Source organism: Grammomys surdaster, unplaced genomic scaffold (genome assembly GCF_004785775.1).
Source record: "Grammomys surdaster isolate TR1022 unplaced genomic scaffold, NIH_TR_1.0 271, whole genome shotgun sequence".
NCBI classification, from domain to species: Eukaryota; Metazoa; Chordata; class Mammalia; order Rodentia; family Muridae; genus Grammomys; species Grammomys surdaster.
This window is the reverse complement of record NW_021604712.1, coordinates 8,932,286-8,953,405: the sequence shown is the minus strand read 5'-3', so window position 1 is coordinate 8,953,405 and position 21,120 is coordinate 8,932,286. Positions and strand designations below refer to the sequence as shown.

Sequence of the window (21,120 nt, the reverse complement as noted above, 5' to 3'; positions counted from 1 at the left end):
TCTCTCTCTCTCTCTCTCTCTCTCTCTCTCTCTCTCTCTCTCTCTCTCTGATTATTAAACTGAACTCCAACATTCCTTAGTAACCACAAATATCCCAAGAATGCCCCAGCTCTGCTCAAGGCCCGAAGCCTGCACCCCTGATGCATAGCCTCCCTTCTGGATCTTTCTATGACTTGCATCCAGGGTGATTAGCCCGAGGCTGCACATTTGAGACAACATCCCTTGCAAACAAATGAGGGCAAAAAAGGCCAAGGAGGGAGAAAAATGGTGCTTCTTTCTTGCTAGGAATTTGTTTAAGGAATAAAAACAAATAAGAGAAAGGAATGTCATCTTAGGTCCAATTTAGAAAAAGAAGCCTCAGATAGCTTGTTTTGGCATTTTCTTAAAGCCATCATGTACTTAATTAAATTTGTAGAAATTATTATGGCAAATAACAAAGATAGGGAGTTTTAGTTTTTCCTGAGATTTTAGGGGATGAGAAAATGCATCTTCTATTTTATGAGGTAGCAAGCTTCAAGTGAAAAAGCTTAGTATCATTAATCCCCTCAAGTATTAGTGTTATCTTGGATAGATGAGGTGGTTCACACCTTTAATTACAGCACTGGGAAGCCAGAGGCAGGCAGATCTCTGTGAGTTGCCAGCCTGGTCTACAGAGTGACTTCTAGGACAGCCAGGGCTACATAAAAACACCCTGTCAAAAACAAACAAACAAACAAACAAACAAAAACACCAAAGCAAAAGAATTAATGTTATCCTAACAACCTGAGTCCAGCCCTCAGGACCCATAGGGTGGAAGTTGAGAACTGACTTGGGCAAGTTGTCGTCTTACCTCCAAATATGCTGTGGCACATGTATCTGTGTACAAACACAGAATAATAAATTTGATCAAAAAGATTTAAACAGAATCATCCAAAACTACCACGACATCATATTAGTGTAAGAAGAGGAGCAGAAGTCTTGGGGCATGGGTTGGAGAAGGCTAGGGGTGCCCTGAGGCTGCCCAGGCTGTGCACAGGAGCAGAAGAAATTAGGGCTGCTGGCAGGGGCCTTAGAGAGGGACCCCAGTGAGGTCACAGAGGGACTCCTGTGGTTTAGTCCAGCCTGTGTCAGGCAGTGGGAACAAAGAGCTCTGTCCCATTTGTACTAGAGAAACAGAGCAAGAGGCAAGACTTACAGACCCGACAGACGCTCCTGCTCAGGAGACATGCTCTGGGCATGCCCCACAGGGAGTCTACAGTAATCTCCTTGTCTCCTTCCTGCAGGCTGTTGGGACTGATGGTGGATGCACAGAAATCCATGGGGAATCTCAAACACAAAGGCTGAAACCCAACCGGATCACCACAACACTTGAGGAAAACCAGAGATGAACCAAACCACTAGAGAAGTTGGTATTCAGCCCAGTATATACTCTCACTGGAAGCCAGGCAGATGTGACCCATGACACAGGTACAGTCCTTGGGCCTGAGATCACATGGAGATATGATCAGCTGATAGTGACCGTGTCTGCGTGGGGGAGGGTCCGGCTGGAGCTCAGAGTACGAATTTCTCAGTATATCCTGTTGTTACTGCTCCAGATAGGATGGAGGAAGTGTAAGCCAGTCACTGAAACAAGGGAGATCTGGGCCCTCATGGTAAAAGTTGCTGACAGCAAATGTCACCTCATCCTGGGAGACAGGCTGAGTCAGCACTTGAACTTCCCCATGTAGTATCTCAGGGCCAGCTCTCCAGCATCCCAGAGACCCATCTCTACCCAGAACCACTGTTAGCAAAACAAACAAACAAACAAACAAGCAAACAACAAAACAAAACACCCTGGGAAATGAAAACCAGAAGAGCTGGACAGTAGAGAAGCAAGTGAGGTACAGAGCGGAAGTGACCACTGGAGGAGACCTCTGCCATCCGGAAGGTCGAGCAGAGGCTGCTGCAGCAAAGACAGGGAAGCAGAGCCAGGCTGGAAAGAGACAAGGAGGGTATAGTTTCCCCATCCCCATATATGCTCAAGGTGAGTCGAGGATTGCCCTTCCACACCAGTATCTACAGGTATCCGCCTGTTTTATAAAATGATGGAACACGTCCCTGCGGCCCAAAGTGCAAGCATCCGTAGATTCCTGATGACACTCAGCACTATGTACGCGTAAGCTAACAAGTGTTCTATGGGAAGACTGATACGAGTGAGGTCTGAAATGGTCCACACGGAGGGCAATTTTTTTCACACATATTTTTGACACTCAGTTGAATGCACAGGTGGATCCATGGATGGAAAAGGAGTGGGTTACTTTTTATCAAAGTAAGTGTCTAATAAAAATAAGGAGTTTTAGCTGCTCTTGCAGAGGATCTGGGTTCAATTCTCAGCATTCATATGGCAGATTGCAACTTTCTATACCTCCAGGGCCCCAGGGATCTGATGCCTTCTTCTGTCCTCTCGGGGGCGCCAGGCTTGCATGTGGCACAAGGCATATATGCAGATAAGACACTCATATATATATATATAACTAAATAAATAAATTCTCAAAAATCAAATAAAAATAAAAAATTAGAAGTATCTAATCTAATCTAAGAATATAATCAAATCAGTGAGAATAATTCACAAATTGAATAAGACAGGTTCTCAGAAATGGCAGGACACTAGGCAAGAAATTGGAAAAGGAAGTGGGAAATGTAGAAGAAGAAGAAAGAATGTAAAATGTAAAGAAAGGAGAAAAACGCCCAGTCGATTCTTTTAAAAGAGTAATGAAATCTTAAGGAAAAACAGATTGACCAAAATTGAGACATAGAAGCCAAAGGGTGGGAGAGAGGGAGGTGGGAGGGAGGGGTGTAAACATGAGACATTGCGAGCAGCAGCTGGAACATGACAGAGAATGCTCCAAAGAATAGAAAATAAATACATAGAGTCATGAGACCAGCCAAGAAAAATGGGACTTCCTGGAGAGGTATTGGGTCTCAGGTCCCGGATAGGGGAAGGACAACCTGGCCTCTGGTGGCTTTGTCAGGTAAGAAAGCAAGACTGCTGTTTGACAGATGGTTTATGCCAAATACAGAGGAAGCAACCCAAGGGGCCTACCAGCCAAAGAGGAACAATTTAGCTCATAGTGATACTGAGATGGTAAAACCCTCATTAGTCGCCTGTGAAGGGTACGCAGGAGCTGACGCACGCTAGAAGAACAAACAGGGAAGAACCAAGCCTCGGTCCTGTCCAGAGAAGATGCTCATCTAGAGATGTCTATCTGCTAATCTCTGAAGAAGAAAAAGCTTTAAGCACCCTCTCCTCTTCTTGAGACAGGATCCCATGTAGCCCAGGTTGACTTTAACTCACTGCACAGTCAAGATGACCTTAAACTTCTAATCTTCCTGCCTTTGACTGCTGAGTGCTGGGGTTATAGGTGATTGTCACACCTTATTTCATGAAGAACTGGGAATCAAAGCCAGGACTTTCCACTAGGTACAAACTGGAAAACCCATCAGGACCTTAATAACAAATAGCAAGTTAATATCAGTTTAAATCTCTGAGGAAAAATCTAAATATCAAAGAGAGACACCAGACATTCTTTGACTCCTGAGGTAAAGTAGGAGGGACATGCACAGATCATCTGGTGCTCTTGCCAACAAATCTCCCTGAATCTATCCAGCTCTCTGGGTCCAAAGAAACCTGGGTAAGAGGGGAACACACCAGGCCAGACACGAGAGTCAAGCCAAGATCCAGACAGTGGGAACTGCCAAGGATCATGTGGGTTTATCAGCAATGAAACTGCACAGAGAACGGAAATGAGGGAGAAAATAGACAATAAGAGTCTCGGGACAGTGCTGATCCACAGAGCACAGAGACAGTGATCCAGTCAGCTGAACTGGAGAAGACCAGTAATTAACAGGCATGGATAGACAACGAAGCACGCACAAATATTGATTAGATAATATTTATAGGTTCTTTAAATTTTTAAAGTATGCATGTGACGTGCTCTGAATGCTTTTAGACTTCTGAAGATGTGAATCTGAGTGTAGGTCCCAACCATCTGGAGAGCAGTAGAACATTCACAGATCAAGACAGGCCAAGTGTAAATTAGCCGAAGCCATGTGACAGACACAGTGGAGTTTATTATATCAGTCTCTTTCATTTTGTGATGAAAAAGTTCCACACACCACACACACACACACCCCACAATACACCACACACACACCACACACACACACACACACCACACCACACACACTCCACACACACATACACACCACACACACACATACAGACACACACACACACACCACACACCACACACACACATACCACATACACACACACACCACACACACCACACACACACATACCACATACACATACACACACCCCACACACACATACCACACACACACACACAAACACACACACCACATACACACACTACACAAACAAACACACCACACACACACATGAAATTAAAGGGAGATAAAGCATAAAATGTTGCACAGGCTAAAAGTTTATGGATGAGAAAGCTACCACTGTGAACTCAAGCCTAAGAAAGTGTGGCTCCTCCTGTCCAAATGCTAGCCAGGCCCGACCTTGCTTAGCTTCTGAAATCAGATGAGAACAGAAAGTCACAGAGTGGTGTGCAGTAGACAGAACCTGTGGTTTCTTAGCTTAAAAAATAACAAGGGGAAGCAAGCATCTGTCTGTTCTTTGGAAGAAGAGGAAATTAGGAAATTTGGACTCTTTTTAAAAGCCAGATTGGTTTTGACAATTGCTTCTCTTTATTTATAGGTGTGTTTAGACCTTCTACTTTTTAAATATTTATGTATTTATTTTATGTATATGAGTATATACGAATACATTGTCTTCATTCATACCAGAAAAGGACATCAGATCCCTTTACAGATGGCTGTAAAGGAAATTAGGAAGGCAGGGAGGGGGTGGGAAGGTGGGAAGGCAAGGTTTTCATTGTATTTTCTTTTAAGCTTCTGAGTTTTATGTCAAGAGTAACAAATTTTTGTTGTTGGAATCCTGATGTCACTATGCTAAAACACTGGAAAACTATACAGGCAAAATCAAATCAGGAAGTAAAAGGTTGGGGCTGGAGACATGGCTCAGTGGTTAAGAGCACAGCTGCTCTTCCAGAGGTCCTGAGTTCAATTCTCAGCACCCACATGGTGGCTCACAACCATCTGTAAAGGGATCTGATGTCCTCTTCTTGTGTGAATGAAGACAATGTACTCATATATACTCATATACATAAAATAAATACAGAAATCTTTAAAAAAAAAGTAGAAGGTCTAAACACACCTATAAATAAAGAGAAGCAACAGTCAAAACCAATCTGGCTTTTTAAAAAAAGAGTCCAAATAGAAATGTTAAAAATACATAAGTAGGCAAAATATTATATGTCTTTCCTTAGAGAATGTAATAATCACAGTCAACCCTTGGCGTCAGCAGGGATTGGGTCCAGGCTCCTTCTGGATGGCAAAACACATGGATGTGACAGCCTTTATGTCAAGGGTTGTACAGTATTTACATAGAACCTATGCATATCCTATGTGCTTTAAATCTTTTCAAAATGACTTACAGTAACTAAAAATAAATACTGTATGAAGAGTTGTCATATTAAAGGTAGCCGCTATCTTTCTGCCCTTTCTCCTGGGCAGAAACGGAGCCTATTTCCTATGTAGGCTCAATCTGACCTTGCTTCCTGGCTTGTTTTAACTCGTGGGAGATGGCCAAAGTGATACTGCTTCAGTTCTGGACTCACGCCTTCTGAAAGACTAGAAGATTCTACCACTGAACTCCAGAAGTTTCAATTGGAAGCCATGAAGACTGGGGCTGTGTGACAACTGTACATGCTAAAGAGAACAAAGCCACACAGAGGAGCATTGAGGGAACAGACACATGGGTGAAGCAAGAAGAACCACTCAGCTGAACGCCCCCCACCCCCACCCCCCAAGACAAACTTAAGCAATCATAGAGTGTATATTGTTACCCGGCTAATTAGTTCTTGCTTGATGTCATTCCTCCATGGATTCTAAGCATTGGGAAGACATTTCTGGTTTTCCAAGCCTGGTTCATGCCAGGCTTTGACATATGGTGCAGTGAATAAATTCTCAAAAGGATGAGGGCTAGTCACATCATTCTCTGTTGTTTTTAGTATATTTAACAAATGTTTGTTCTACCTCCTCATGGCTCTTTTCTTCTGATCAACTGGGAACATCTGAGAGCCAATGCCATCTACTCGTGTGTTTTAAATAAAAATCTCAGTGTCAGACATGGATTGCCTCCCTACAAGTTACTGGTCAGGGAGCTACTATGGGTACCTGAAACAATATGGGTTATTATCATTGCTCTTGGGCGCCCATCATAACTACATGGCAGGAACCCACAGTTGAAGACACCACACATTTTGGCTTCAGGGTGCAAAGAAATCAGTCTTGAACCTACCGGGGAACTCTTTTTGATGAGTAGCTTTCATAGTGTTGTTGTTTCATAGCAGTTACTGTCCAGGCTGCTGGGGAGAAAAGCCATCCGTGGTCTTATTCATAGCTGGGCCCTTCATTCACTCTACAGTACTAACCTACCAGGCAAGACTTGCCCTTTGGTAAAACAGCAATATGATTGTTTATGTGGGTAGCCAACTGTCTTAGTCAGGGTTTCTATTCCTGCACAAACATCATCCAGAAGCAAATTAGGGAGGAAAGGGTTTATTCAGCTTACACTTCCACATTGCTCTTCATCACCAAAGGAAGTCAGGACTGGAACTCAAGTAGGTCAGGCAGCAGGAGGCCATGGAGGGATGTTACTTACTGGCTTGCTTCCCCTGGCTTGTTAAGCTTGCTTTTTTAAAAGAACCCAGGACTACCAGTCCAGGGATGGCACCACAATGGGCCCTCCCATCCTCGATCACTAATTGAGAAAATGTCTTACAGCTGGATCTCATGGAGGCATTTCCTCAAGGGAGGCTCCTTTCTCTGTGAGAACTCCGGTTTGTGTCAAGTTGACACACAAAACCAGCCAGTACATCAATCTTTCTCTCGATTGGATTTGAGGCCTGTTCCATAGGAGAGAATTTAAGCTTGGTACTCTAACAGTAAAGTGTTCTCGCTAGGAAAGTCACAGACCCTAGGGGAGACCATATTGGTGTTTGTTTTGTTGGATGGTTGTGTTGTCAATCTACTTTCTAGACATGTCTGATTATCTTCATAGATTATGCTTCTCATAATCTTGTCCATGAAAACCTATGGCACTCATATGGCCATGAGTGTCACTGAATGCAGAGATACGTTACTGCTCAAAGTGCTGAGAATGAGTAACTGTGAGTGGTCAGCGGTGGCTGCGACATCTATATCAACCCTGCACTCCCCCAAAGCGCAGCAAACACTGAAGAAAGTGGGGTGGGAGGAATGTAAGAGCCAAAGGATGGGAAAATGCTTCAGGATAGAGCATACAATTAGGGTCCTTCCTAGGATTCATTGTAGATACATTGGTTTTTAAATAATTTAACATTTGAAAGATAAATAACCAAAGAAAACATTAAAATAATTGGTGCTAAAATAAAATAACGTTCTATTAGAGTGCCCTGGGGGATTCAGGAACACACTGCACATATAACACAGGATCAGCATGTACGAACAGGACAACGAAGGATGGGAAGGCTTTTTGGATAACCACAAATGACCAGCCTGGAGTTGAGGCTTGTATTTGTTATTCTAGTACCTAGGATGCTGAGGCAGGAGAATTTCCGCGAGTTCGAGGCCAGCCTGAGTTACATAGTGACAGGCTGGCCCAAGGTACAAAGTGAGAGCCTCTAAATAAATAAATAATCAGACAAATAACAAACAAGTGTCAAATGAAGTGACACACATCTTAACCAAGAGCAGTTTCATAGAAACAGACAAAAGGGAGAGGAAGCAGAGGACAAAAACAGCCTGAAAGAAATACACACCAGGGCCATCCACTGCCAACAATCATGATGAAAAGGACCCTCACCCAAGCTGTCTGTTATTACAGTTCAAAATACGGAGCCCACAGATACCCACAGCCAAACACTGGATAGGGGTTGGGAGCTCTTATGGAAGATTGAGGGCGGGGGGGATGGGAACCTGCACAGGAAAACCAACAGCATCAACTAACCTGGACCTCTGGGAGCTGTCAGAGACTGAGCCACCAACCAAAGAACACTTACGGGCTGGAAAGAGGCCCCGGCACATCCATAGCAGACGTGCGGCTCAGTCTCCCGTGGACCCCCCCCAAACAACTGAAGTGGAGGTGTTCCCTAAAGCTATAGCCTGACTCTGGTATCTGTTTCCCAACAGGGCTGCCTTGTGCGGCCTCAGTGGAAGAGGACACCTAATTCAGTAGAGACTTAATGCTCCAGGGTGGGAAGATATCAAGGGTGGGGCACTCTCAGAGGAAAAGGGGAGGGTTAGGGAGGGTCTGTGTGAGGGGGTACATGGAGGAAGCAGTATGTTGGATGTAAATAAATAAACAAACATAAACACTGAAAATACTGAGCCTGCTGGAAGAGTTCAACTGGTTCAACAGAGGACGCGAGGGAGACGGTGCAGTGGAGACAAAACACATCAAAGAACAAGTTCAGGCTCCTCCAAAACTAGAAGGCAGGTAGGGGCAGGCAGGTCCCCAGGGGAGGTGAAGGTGCCCAGGGGTGTCTCCTGCAAAGCCTTCCTTAAGAGCCTTCTTTTTTTTTTAATAATTTATTTATTTTTTTCAAATCGTAATTCATTCACACAGGGGTTATAAACACAGAAAGGCAGGACGTGGGGAAGGGGATGACACTGGAGCGTGGGTGTTCAGGGGAAGTACAGATATGTTTCAGAACAGGGTATTGGCTGGGTGAAGGTTCAGGGGACAGATCACTATGACTCTGCCTATGATTCACTTGTCCTTATCTAAGTTGGTATTGTCTGCCAAGGCTACCTATTTACAAGGTCTATGACTCCTCAGGCTGGTAAATTTCCATGAAAGCTGCCTGTTTACAATAACTTATAGCCATCTGTTTCAATGTTTTCCCACAGAGACCCAAGACTTGGTGTTAGTATACATGTATGACAGGCCTATTGCTGATTTTAGGCCTATGGCTGATTTTGTCAAAAGTATACCCTCTCCAGGAAAAAGACATCAGGACGGGTATGGCCCTCATGCCTCACTGGACAACGACAGGGGGACCGGAGCCATTACAAGGTCCCCTTCAAATACTGGAGGTCAGGCCTCTATCCCCGCCATCGAAAGATTAGAATTGCCACAGTTCTCTATACTTAGAGAAGGGAGGAGATGTGAGGGACAGCCCTGCTTACACACTGAAGGCCTAAAATCAGCCTTAAGAACCTTCTTGTTGGGGTACTCTAGTCAAACAGGCCAAAGTAAGAGTTAGGGGAAGCTGGGTAGGGGTGCAAGGAAAAGGCAAGACGTGCACACCGAGCTCTCACAGGATGAAGCCAGGGCTGAGTCTCCAGGCAGGAGCCCTAGCCATGGGAACATGTCATGATAGCAGGCAAAATGTAGAGTGTCTAACAGCAGAGGTTCTCAGCCTATGAGTCACCATCCCTTTGGGGCTGAATGACCCTTTCACAGGGGCTGCCTAAGACCATCAGAAAACACAGACATTTACATTGCCGTCCATAACTGTAGCAGAATTACAGTTATGAAGCAGCAACAAAAATAATCTTATGGTTGGGGGTCACCACAACCGGAGGAACTATATCAAAGGACCGCAGCATGAGGAAGGCTGAGAACAGTGGCTCTAGAGACACTTCACCAGGGGATGATGAAAGAATAGGATTGCGTTTATGTCCACGCCCTTGTGGAGTGAACTCCACTCCACATCACTCAGGGAAAAATGCTGAATGTTTAATATGCAAGATGGGTGAGTCTGGGGATGTAGCTAAGGGATAGCACATACTGGCTGAGAATACCTGAAGTCCTGGGTAAGATTCTAGGACCCCAGAAAAGTACAACTGAGTATAAAACATGTAAAACAAGATGCACGTGTGCGTGTGCATGTGTGTGTGTGTGTGTGCATGTGTGCATGTGTGTGTGTGGGTGCGTGTCACATGGTCAATACATTAGGAAGTACATTCAGCTAACAGTGGTCAGCCCTATACAAGATGAGAAGCATCAACAGGTGATGACTCTCCCTGTATTATTTCAATCTCTTGCAAGAATGTACAGAATTACACACGGATACCTGTTTTCCTTAACTTCCAAGTAGTAACTGGGCCTAGGAGAATGTTCCCTGCCCACTGTGGGTAAGCCTTTGTTTGCTTTTTCTGTTGGAATCCAGAGGTGCCACTGATGTCTGCACAGAGGCTGGAACAATTGCTCACTGATGCTGTTTGAGCATGTCAGCTGGGGCAGGAGTGGGCACCCTGAGGACCCTGCCCTGCCTCCTCCCACCCAACATCACTACAGAACCAGGGTCTGGTTTCTTCATCTCTAACCCCCATGGGTGTGGGCCACCTGCAACCCCCATTTACCTCTGGGCTCTCACAGATCTTAAGTCCAGACTGGTTTCTGGCAGGAACTTCGGTGTCATTCTTGCCATTTTGCACTCAAATTCCAACCTCAAAATTGTCACCATCCCACAATTCTGTATTTACAATAACAGACCACAAGCTCTTGGGGACCTTAAATACCTTCGAGTCTTCCAAACACTCAGTGTCTCAGAAGTCAACTATTTCCCTTTTGGCTCTCCTGAAAGGGCCAGCTAAATGATGTTAAGACACGTTTGGCAACACACCCTTGGGTTCCTGAATAGTGGATGAGGGCCCAGAAGGTCCAACTTTACTAGAAACTGGAAAAGTGAACTGAAATCCAAAGCCCATCCATATTTCTGAAACACAGTGTCCAAGTAAACTACTGCGTGATTCTCTCCACAACATCAGAGCTAGGAGCTCTGGGACAGCGTCTTGCTCGAGACGTTTGTTCCCTTTGTGTGGCTTCAACTCTCCTCCCCATGACAAATGCCATTCAACAGATAGCACAGTGGTTAAATAGAGTCTGGATAGATTGCAGGAAAGGCTGCCCTCGATGGTGAATGATGGGAAGAGAGAGGCTGAAGGACTCCAGCTTACAACAGGGTCATGTCCTGATGAGCTTACTGCAAATGGAAATATGTCCCGTGGGCAGCATCTCCAATGCATGGAAGCTGTGGGGTATCCCACCTGAGCAGTTCAACCTTGTGGAGAGTCGATTGTTTGCCTTGAAACTCCGTTGCCTACTAGCAGCTGAGGCTCTCTGCTGCTTCCCAGTATTCTCGGAGAGAACTGAATCAGAAACCAAAAGCCCATGGGGTTGGGTGGGCAGTCAGAATGCTAAGGACGGTTCTCACAAAATGGTACCACAGAATCAATGCGATATTCACTCCCTGGAGTTTAGGTTTATATGTTACACGTTGATTTATTCGGTTTCTTTTTTTTTAAAAAAAATGGCTTCTAGTTGTGGCAAAGTCTGACTCACATGGATCAGGAATCCAAACAGGGGCCTGAGACTCCCTGTCCTTCCGCACAGGAATCTCTGTGCTCACAGGACCATCGATGGCTGGATTGGATACCCCTGCTGGCTGCATGACAAATGGGTTGGGCCTGGGCTCAGAGCCTGTTCTGCCCAGCCACATGGAGTGGAGGGGACCTGGGGAGGTAGGGGTGTGGGAGGGAGACAGTGGGGATCAGGTGCAGATTAAGGAAGAGAGGAGGGCTGAGGTTTTGAATAAGCCACCACCTCAGGCTCTGGCCACTCAGAATGGGGAAGGGGCCTGCGGGAGCCTTCCTTAGAGCCCGTCCAGGACAGGCTAGAGAAGGCAGGAGCTGCTCTCTCTTTTCCTGCACTCAGGAAGCCACAGGCTGAGGGTCAGTCCATAGACAGACTGAGGTTGGAAGAAGGTCAAGCACTATGGAGCGGTGTTACGGGGACTGCTCTTGAGAGCATCCGGGAGGCTTAGCCTAAGAAGAAATCAGCAAGGAGAGCCAAGTTTTGGCTTTTTGCAGGAGAGGCATTTAGTTCCCAAAGAAAGGACTGGAAGGGTTTAAAATGCCTTACTGGGCTGGACAGCAGGATAGAGTCCAGAGCATCTACTTCCTAAGAAAACCTCACATGGCCAGCTCGCTAGTCAGTTCCCTAGTGCTAGGGGTGAGCGAGCACCTTCTGGAAAAATACTTAATCGAGGCCTCAGTCTCAGATTAAGGTAGATATTACACATCTCACTTAGCCCAGAGCATGCATAGCTGGGCTTGGCTTTGTAGGGATGAGGTGTAGCTGAGCTAACCGCCGCCTGCATCCATCCGCCCAGCAGACCATCTCCCAGCCACTCTTCCTTTGCCCACTTAGTAAGACACTGCACACTTGACTCTCAGCGTGCTTCCTGTAGAGGCTCAGTGTGCCCCTGTACCCCGGCTGGAGCAGTTGGCTCCACTGACCTGTCTAGTTCATGCACCCCACACATCCCAGCAAGCACAACTGCATACTGATACAGAAGCATACAGGCTAATGTGTTAGAGGCATTTCCCATTACAATCTATTTCCTGGAAGGCATGATGAGTCCCCACTTGGGCAAACGATGTGGTTATAGTAACATGGCAGATAATTGATGTATATTTTTAAAAGCGAAAGGAGGAGGAGGAAAATGAGGAGGAGGAGAAGGGAGGAGAAGAAGGAGGAGGAAGAGCAGAAAGAAGAGGAGGAAGAGATTTCAAGCAGCTATGTAACAACCTGGGATTTGAAGCCCCTCTGGGACGTTCCATCTTCTTTGGTCCATGCTGGGTCTGGCAGTTAATAGTGCCTTAAGAGGTAGATAGCTGTTTCACATCTTTCAGGAACAAGGGCAGGACCCTCACACAAAGATGGGTCCCTTCCTGTCCCTCCCCATACCTTCAGCTGTGTAGGAAGGCTGAATCTGGAAGTTTCCTAGCTGAGCTACTTTCCCAGGTGCCTCGCCTCAACTGGTAGAGCAGGTTTTTCCACTCTAGCGGGTATGGGCATACAAAAGAACATGTCATGCTTTATCAAAGGAATGTGTCTAGCTGCTAGACTCTAGCAGTGCTGGCAGAGCAGAGGCAAGGGCTGGCAGCTCCTCCTGCCAATCATCTGAAATCTACAAGTCTTTCTAACACGACCGATCCACCTCCTCAGAACCCCTGTCTTGCATTCTCAGGAGACACATGGTGAGCACACAGACCACCTGCCATGATGCTGCAGTTTGGTCTGTGCTTGCAAACGCATGAGCTTTGAAATCATTCTTAAACGCACACAAGTCAAGATAGGTAGGGGCTGTGCAGAAACACACAGCGCACATGAATGCGAGGCATAAAATACCATTTCCAAAGAACTCTGGAGTTTAAACCGTGTGTGCAGCTGAAGTGTGAGTCTTTTTTCAAAACCATTCATGCAAGTATCAAGAATTTGGCCGATTTAAAAACATGTTATAGTCTAGGGACTTTTCAAAGATGGAGAACTGCTCCCGTATAATTTGAGAATGGTTAGTTTCTTTTCTGGTAACTGACTTTTCTTAGCTGGGACTGCAAAATAGGTCTGGAGCAGTCTTCCCTGACATGAAACTGGCAGATGCCATTGGGAGAAGGGAGCTGATAATTTAAGACTCTCAGAATGTTTTGGAGGTGAGGCTGGGGGCAGGAAGGCACAGCCCATATCTGAGGATACCTTCAAACCCAAAAGTGGACTCTGAAGAGGGCTCAGATGCAGGTAACTTGAGTCTAATGTCATTTATTCCAAAAAGACATTGATGGCAAAGGGGTGGTGAGGCACACTTGAACCTGGTGTGTGAGTCACAGCTCTGCAGGCTTGGTCCTGATCAAGCACCACCCTTTGATGTTACTCAGCCGTCCCTTGGCTGTGGTCTTGGTGTATACCAAGACAGCCCCTGACTTACATAGTTTTCACTTACGATCCTGTGACTTTGTAATAGTGCAACAGTATATGCATACAAGCTTTCCGTTTTCCACTTACAGTACAGCATTTAATCAACTGCATGGAACACCGGCACATCATTATAAAATAGGCTGTGTGTTAGATGACCAGCCCATCTTGGAAGAGTGCAGGTGTTCCGAGTGCAGGGTGGTTCTGTCACCAAGGGTGGAGAAACACACATTGAGGTCACCAGCTCTTGAGTAGTAAAGGGACAGGCAGAGTCCTCCTTAGGACTTGACCAGCATCGGAGCCATTTGCCCAGCAAGCTCCTATTGTCCAAATGTTCCTGCACTCACACCAATTCTATCCTCATCCTCAGGAGAGCTAAAAGGAAGAGCAGGGGGGATGGCAGAGCTGAGAGTACACTGGAGAGGATGAGATTCTACCCCAGTGGAAGACAGCGTTGTACTCCCCTGGTCACCCTGATCTCACTCACAAAGCACCTCTGGGAGGAAAAGACAGAAAAAAAACATGTAAAGGATGCAAGTCAAACACTCTGGGACATGTAGTGCCGGATGATGTCAAAACAAAAAAAAATTAATTTGATTTATGTACAAAGAAACATCACTCTAGTTAGTTAGCTCCTGGACATTTAAGATGGAGAAAACAACAAACAAACAAACAAACAAACACCCAGCAAGCTGAGCACATGTCTGCAGAGCTAGCTCCCAATCACTTCTATGGCTGAGGACACAAAGCCCCTCATACTCTCAAACCACATGTGACAGACAGCCTATCATTTAAGAGTAAGATTTCTAGGGGGTCAGGCGGGGTGCAGATGGCAGTTCTGTGACTTACGACTTGTTGACCTTAAACAGGGTTCTTGACATCTCTTCAGATTTTCCAGCTACAGAACAGGGATAGCAGCACCATCCTCAGACTGAGGGTGGAGCTCAGAGGGAGATGGTGTGTCTAGCATGTGCAAAGCTTTGGAGAAAAAAACCTCAGGAAACTGAACAAATGTCTCTGCTTAATGATTCCTTCATAAAACACACACACACATGCACACACACACACATGCACATACAAGTAAATAAACAGATAAAAAGCACTGTCTCCACAGATTGCTGTTGTGAGGATTTCGAGAGGTTATTTGATAAAGTGCTCAGATTCTGGCCCCAAGACACACAGTCAGGAACATCTATGACATCCCATGGTATCAAAGCGTTGCAGCTCTGATGGGAAATCTTTAATGTGACTTCAATCAGCCTGTCCTACAGGAAGAAGCTGGAAACCACATATAAAAATATAGGAATGGTCTGCTTTGGTGGAGAGGAAACAATTAGATGTATCTCAAATGTCCGAATAGAAATTAGGTATTAGGTCAGGCGGTGGTGGTGCACACCTGTTATCCCAGCTCTTGGGAGGCAGAGGCAGGTGGATCTCTGTGAGTTCAAGGCCAGCCTGGTCTGTAGAGCGAGTTTCAGGACATCCAGGACTAGACAGAAAAACCGTGGCTCAAAACAAAATGAAATTAAGGACTGGATGAATAATTTCATAAGTGCTCCCTGAAGTTTCCCTTCATCACAGGACTTCGGCAATAATTGGTAGATGTCATGTATAGATTAGGAGACAGCAACATGCAAGATCACATCAACCTTGTAAATAGCTTAGAGCAGTGGTTCTCAATCTGTGGGTCCAGACCCCTTTGAGGGCAGGGTGGAGCAGCCATTTTACAGGGGTCACCTAAGACTATAGGAAAACAGATTTTCACATTACGATTCATAACAGTAGCAAAATTACAGCTATGAAGTAGGAACAGAAATGATTTTATGGTTGAGGGTCATCACAGCAGGAGGAACTGTGTCAAAGGGTCGCAGCATTACGATAATTGAGAAACACTGCCGTATCATGAAACCAAAGTCCCTTAACCACAGAGAAACAGACTAAAGGAGGAGCAGGCAAGCCTCTGTCTGTGCTGCTGTTGGTGCAGTGGGACCCTAGGTGAGTCTTTTTTTTTAAACTTCTTTTTCTCTTCTCAGTTGTTCTTTGGTAAACAAGTATTTTTATAGTGTAAAAACAAAAAGGAATCCTCATTTTTTTAAAAAAAAATATCCCTTGACTAATATGACGTCCTACTTTCAAAATATCTAAAAGTATAATAAATTTTGTACATGGCCTTTCAATTTTAGGAATTTAAGTGAGAATTCCAAGATATAGCAAAAGCACCGAATAATCATAATTTTATTTTCTTTGGTTGAAAATACCCATTCTTAGTGAGCCTAAGCTCTCTTATAGGTTGAGCATGGCAGCCTGTACTCAGCCCCTGCACTTACCATTATGGGTCTCCATGGCAGGTCCTGGACACACAGCTGATCCCTCTGTCCCCACACACCAGTACATACTGGGTGGTCGCTGTGACATGCCAGCCATCAACCCTCCAGGCAGCAGATCTCCAAAGGAAAGTCTTGCCGTTGTCACCGCAACCACCACGGTGCAGGTGAGCTAAAGCACAGACACTTAGTCATGGTGCCGCAGACTCAATGCTCATCCTGGTGGAGAAAGACAAAAAATTAGAAAGCTTTCAAACTCAAGTCCTCATTGCAAGCCCTTGAAGATGTTCTCTGGTATCACTGGCTTTCCCCTTTTTCTGCATATTTCTTCACAGTCCTAAATCTGAAAGGACAATGACCCCTCCCACCCCACCTTGACACTGGGCTCAGATCTTTTTTCTGTGAAAAGAAACTAAAAGTTACCACAGATCATCACTGGTTGTGTCCAGTTGCTGTTGTTCCACACTTAACCGCTGTATCTTGCACTGTAACAGCCAGGCCCTGTGTGGAACCCCGATGCTGCAAACACAGCAAAAATAAGGCTTCTGTTGGCAGGACTAACACTTCAGCTGGGGTAGTGTGGGCACATGGCTGCTCACAATACGAGGCCATCCCTTGCTCAGTACTGATACCTATAGATGCTTGTGGGTGATCTCCAAATGACAACCAGGCAATGGTCTCAAAGAGTAGTCTAGAAGGAGTTGTTATTGGTTATGACAGTAAATGAACCCTGTAAATGTTGCCTCTCTCCAAGGGGACATTTGACCATATCTAGAGATATTTTGGGTTATCACAACTTGGTGGGGGGTGCTATAGGCACATAGTGGGTAAAGGTCAAATGTAGGCTTAATATTTTTGTGCACAGAGTGAAGGTTACCCGTGTGTTATTCTCTGCCCTCATATCTTGTTTCAATCCAGACATAGCATTGTAATGCTTATGTCAAGACTCTCGTGTCTCAAGTTTGTGTAAACAATTCTTACCATTTATTCTCAGCCTTGTCAATAAATGCTGATCACCTAATGGCTGGGCAGAAAGAGAATAGGGTGGGACATCCACCAACCAGAGGAAGGAGAGAGGGAGAGGGAGAGAGCGAGGAAGAGAGGAAGAGAGGAAGAGAGGAAGAGAGGAAGAGAGGAAGAGAGGAAGAAAGGGAGATTCAGATCAGCGGCAGGATGGAAGAATTGGAGATGAAGAAGGGGTCCAGAGAGCCAGATCAATAATAGTATCATGGGATGGGGCTGGGAGGCAGCCAGAATAGCATAGAAAGTAAAGGTAGGTCATTTAACTGCTCATCTTTTGAGGCAGAGTTTTAAATAAATATTGTTTTTGCTGTGTGATTATTGGTATAAGGTAAAGAACTACAGCCACCAGATTAATTCACTGTTAATATTTAAATTAAGAATAATTCATTTACAGTCAGAGGTGTGTAAATAGCTTACAATGCATGAATTTTCTGGCCACATAGACTACTTTAATTCTTTAATTTTAACCAAATTAAAACTGAATGGATTCTGATCTGAGGCTAAGTACATGCTTGAATTCCCATTAGCCCTGGGGACCTTCCAACATGAATGCCCATGATGCTTTGCTGCTTTGCTGAAGAAAGGTCCAGAGCTATTTAGAAAGGTCTGCTTAGACCTGGCCCAGGACAAGAAGGTGTTAGCATATAAAAAGAACTGTATGTTCCTTCCATTGTTCCCATAGTCCACCCTATACATAAAGTGCAGGCCCATAAGCATTTAAGACCCAAAATTGAAAATGAGAACAAACCCCAAAACAGCAACAACAAGAACTAATAGTTGTATAAGCAGTGCCTCAGATACCACATCTGGTGTGGCTGTCCATTAGGTATCGGCAGTGTGACATCCAGTTGAAATATTTTCTCTGTTTTCTCACCTGCTAAGAATAGACTCTCACACCCCTGCACCCTGGCTACCTCACAGGACCACTGGGGCAACGTCACATAAGACAGAGTTTGACAACTACACTCTCCAACAGGACTAGTGTGGCCCCCACTTAAAACAGAGTGGCTTGGGACTTGGGAGGTTAGCAGGGTCTCATACCTCTTCACTCCTGATGAACGCACTCAGAATATCACTGTGTCCCAGCATGCAGGTTCTAGAAGCTTCCCCCAAACCATGTAGGCACTGAGCAAGCCACAGAACAAAGAAGAGCTAAAGGATGCTTCCAATTTCTCCTCTAAAAGCTGAGAAATAAGGCACCTGCCCTTGGTGGGTGGTGTGTGGAGATAGGGGTAGGATAGGGTTGAGGCAGACTCTTCCAGGCAGGGGAAGATGTGGCTAAGAGGGTCCATTCCTATAACCCATACTTCTCTGAACTGGAGGACACATCATCCAAGGAAATGTATTTAGAGTTGAGAAATCTGGCTGGCACAGAGAGGAAAGGAAACACAAGAGAGCCAGGCAAAGTTCAGAAGATTCTCAGAAGCTTTGTAAGTGGTACAGCCCAGTTCAAGAGATCAACTTGAGAAAAGAGCTAGGGAGAAGAGCCTCCAAAACGACCCTGTTTCAAAAGTAAAGTCTCCAAATTACACATTAAAATCCAGAAACCAAGAGTCGTGCTATCATCTGCTTCCAAGCGCATTTCTAAAGCCACCAAACACATCGGATTCATTAAGATCCCCAATGGCAGAAGTTTCTCCTCAGAACAGAAATGGCTTGACATATAATGTGTTTAAGCTACACACACACACACACACACACACACACACACACACTTACTTTAAAATATTGAAATACTTTAGGCTAACTCTCACCCAGCACGCTTGGTTCCCCTTTCAGTTTCTTTTTGTAAGTCACACCACAGATAGAGGATTGTGCCTTAGGGACAGTTTTTAAATTATCATTTGTACTTTGACTTACACCCTAAGGTAGGTGGTTTAGGCTGAGGTAACTGGAGTTATTCCACCTTTGCCCTCACAGAGCTCAGTGCTTCCCTTAGGCGAAGAGCAATGTCACAGATAGTAGTTGACTATTTTAATAATGTTTTAAAATGTCACCTGGTTCCTTCTCCTAACTCTTCATGCCTGTATAAATGAGCAAACATAGATGATTAAAGAATAACAAAAGAAAGGACCTTACCATTTGCTCTGAAAAGGCTTTCACTGAGCCATTTCTGTGAAGACTGAATATCTATGAGTTTATGATGCCCCAAGGGAAGGAAGACCCTAAAATAAACCATTGCTATGAGGTTTCTGACCAAGGAGAGCCACATGTTTCTGCAGAGTGTAGGAAGGATAATCAAGACAGGTGTTGAATGCCTGAGTGAAGCATGCTGGGACAGACCACGTTAGCTAGCTCCTTCTTGAGTCAAAACCTGGTGAAGAGGGACAGCCTATGGTTCTAGACACCTCTAGTGCTTTCAGCATCCTCCGACCAATATTTATGCCTACAAAAACGGACATTAAAATATCATGGAGCAGGAGGCTCAAGAACTATGTGGTTTGAAGCCCCACATGAGTGCAGAAAGTTGGGGGACAGAAATGTTTCACCAGCCTGAACTTACATCTAACTCTGGGTTCTTCTTTCATTAATCTGTCACTGTTTCTATCACTCTACACAGGTGATTTCTGACACAGTTATGAGAGGGGGCCACAGTGAACAAAGCAGTCTCTGCCCTCAGGAGCCCCAGAGAGGAGCAGAGACCCTGAGTGAGCAGGCGGGAGATAAACAGGTGGGGGAGGAACACATGGGCAGGGGGGCTGTGTAGAAGAAAGGAAAGGAGAGATGGTATAGGCTTGGGAGGCACATGGAGAGACATGGGGCAGCAAAGCAGACCCTTCAAGATGGAGAGGGAGGTTAGGGACAGTGGGCTGGGGGCAATGGGAGAACAGAGGGCTGAGGGAAGTGGGCTGGGGGCAGTGGGCTGGGGCAGTGGGATAGCAGAGGGCTGGAACAAAAGGAAAAGCTTCCCTTGGATTTCATGCCAACCGCAAGATGAGAGTATTATTGAAGATTTCACTAAGGGGAAGGATGCATCCAGTCATCAAGCCATAAAGAATGTGTGCATATCATTCTGTTCCTGCTGGAAAACCCACTAATATACCACCACAGGGACACAGCAATAAAATGGCTCCCGACGACACATGGCTATCCCCACATAGCTCAACCCACCTCAGAGAAGCTTCTTCTTGTAGTAGGTGGGAGTTAACACAGAGACCCACAACTGGACAGTAAGAGACTTTGAAGCACTCTATCCTAACTGGGATTTCTTTGTCATACTCCCCCCCCTCAAGGCTCAGGGATCTATGGGTAAGAGGGGGTGGAAAGACTGCAAGGCATTACAGGGCTGCTGCCCATATGAACTCACAGAGACTAAGGCAGCAAGCACAGGGCCTGAACAGGTGCAAACAAGACAAAAATCCCAGCACTGAGAAGGGGAAGTGGGCACAAAGTCCCACCTCTCAACCAAGAAGCCATTTGCAATTGTGATCCCAGCTGGGATAAGGAAAATCAGTATTCAGCCTTGCTCCAGGGCAGGCCCTATGCCTAACACACGCACACGCACACAGCAAACTCCATGTTTTTTGTATGCCTTGTTTTGTTTGGTTGGTTTGGCTTAGTGATCTTTGTTTTGTTTTTGACAGAATGAATATCAAGTTGGATGGACAGAGAGAAGTATCTGGGAGGAGTTGGAGGTGGAGAAAAAAATATGACAAAATATATTGTATAAGTAATTTTAAGAGAAATATTAAAATAAAGAATGGATATATACTATATCACCTGCCAGCTAGAACAGAGGGAAGGTCAAAATGGCAATTTAGACTGTGTAGGAGTTCCTATGTGCATTAGCCCTGTTGTGTCTCAAAAATAAGAGAAGGGAACGGACTGGGCCCACTTTGGGAGATGGAGCAAACAAGACAGCTCTTTCTAGGGGATCTCTCTCTCTCTCTCTCTCTCTCTCTCTCTCTCTCTCTC

The 21,120-nt window shown here is 45.3% G+C and overlaps 1 protein-coding gene across 2 annotated transcripts in view; it reads right to left on the bottom strand.

Annotated features, from left to right (window-relative positions):
* Positions 1-21,120, bottom strand: part of Lrrk1 (leucine rich repeat kinase 1) — a 128,013-nt gene that overhangs the window by 105,215 nt on the left and 1,678 nt on the right. For both annotated transcript variants that reach the window (XM_028776666.1, XM_028776667.1), the window contains exon 2: positions 16,186-16,401. In XM_028776666.1, coding sequence (XP_028632499.1) covers positions 16,186-16,282 — 97 coding nt within the window. In that variant the 5' untranslated portion in view covers positions 16,283-16,401. The remainder of the gene's footprint in view (positions 1-16,185; positions 16,402-21,120) is intronic.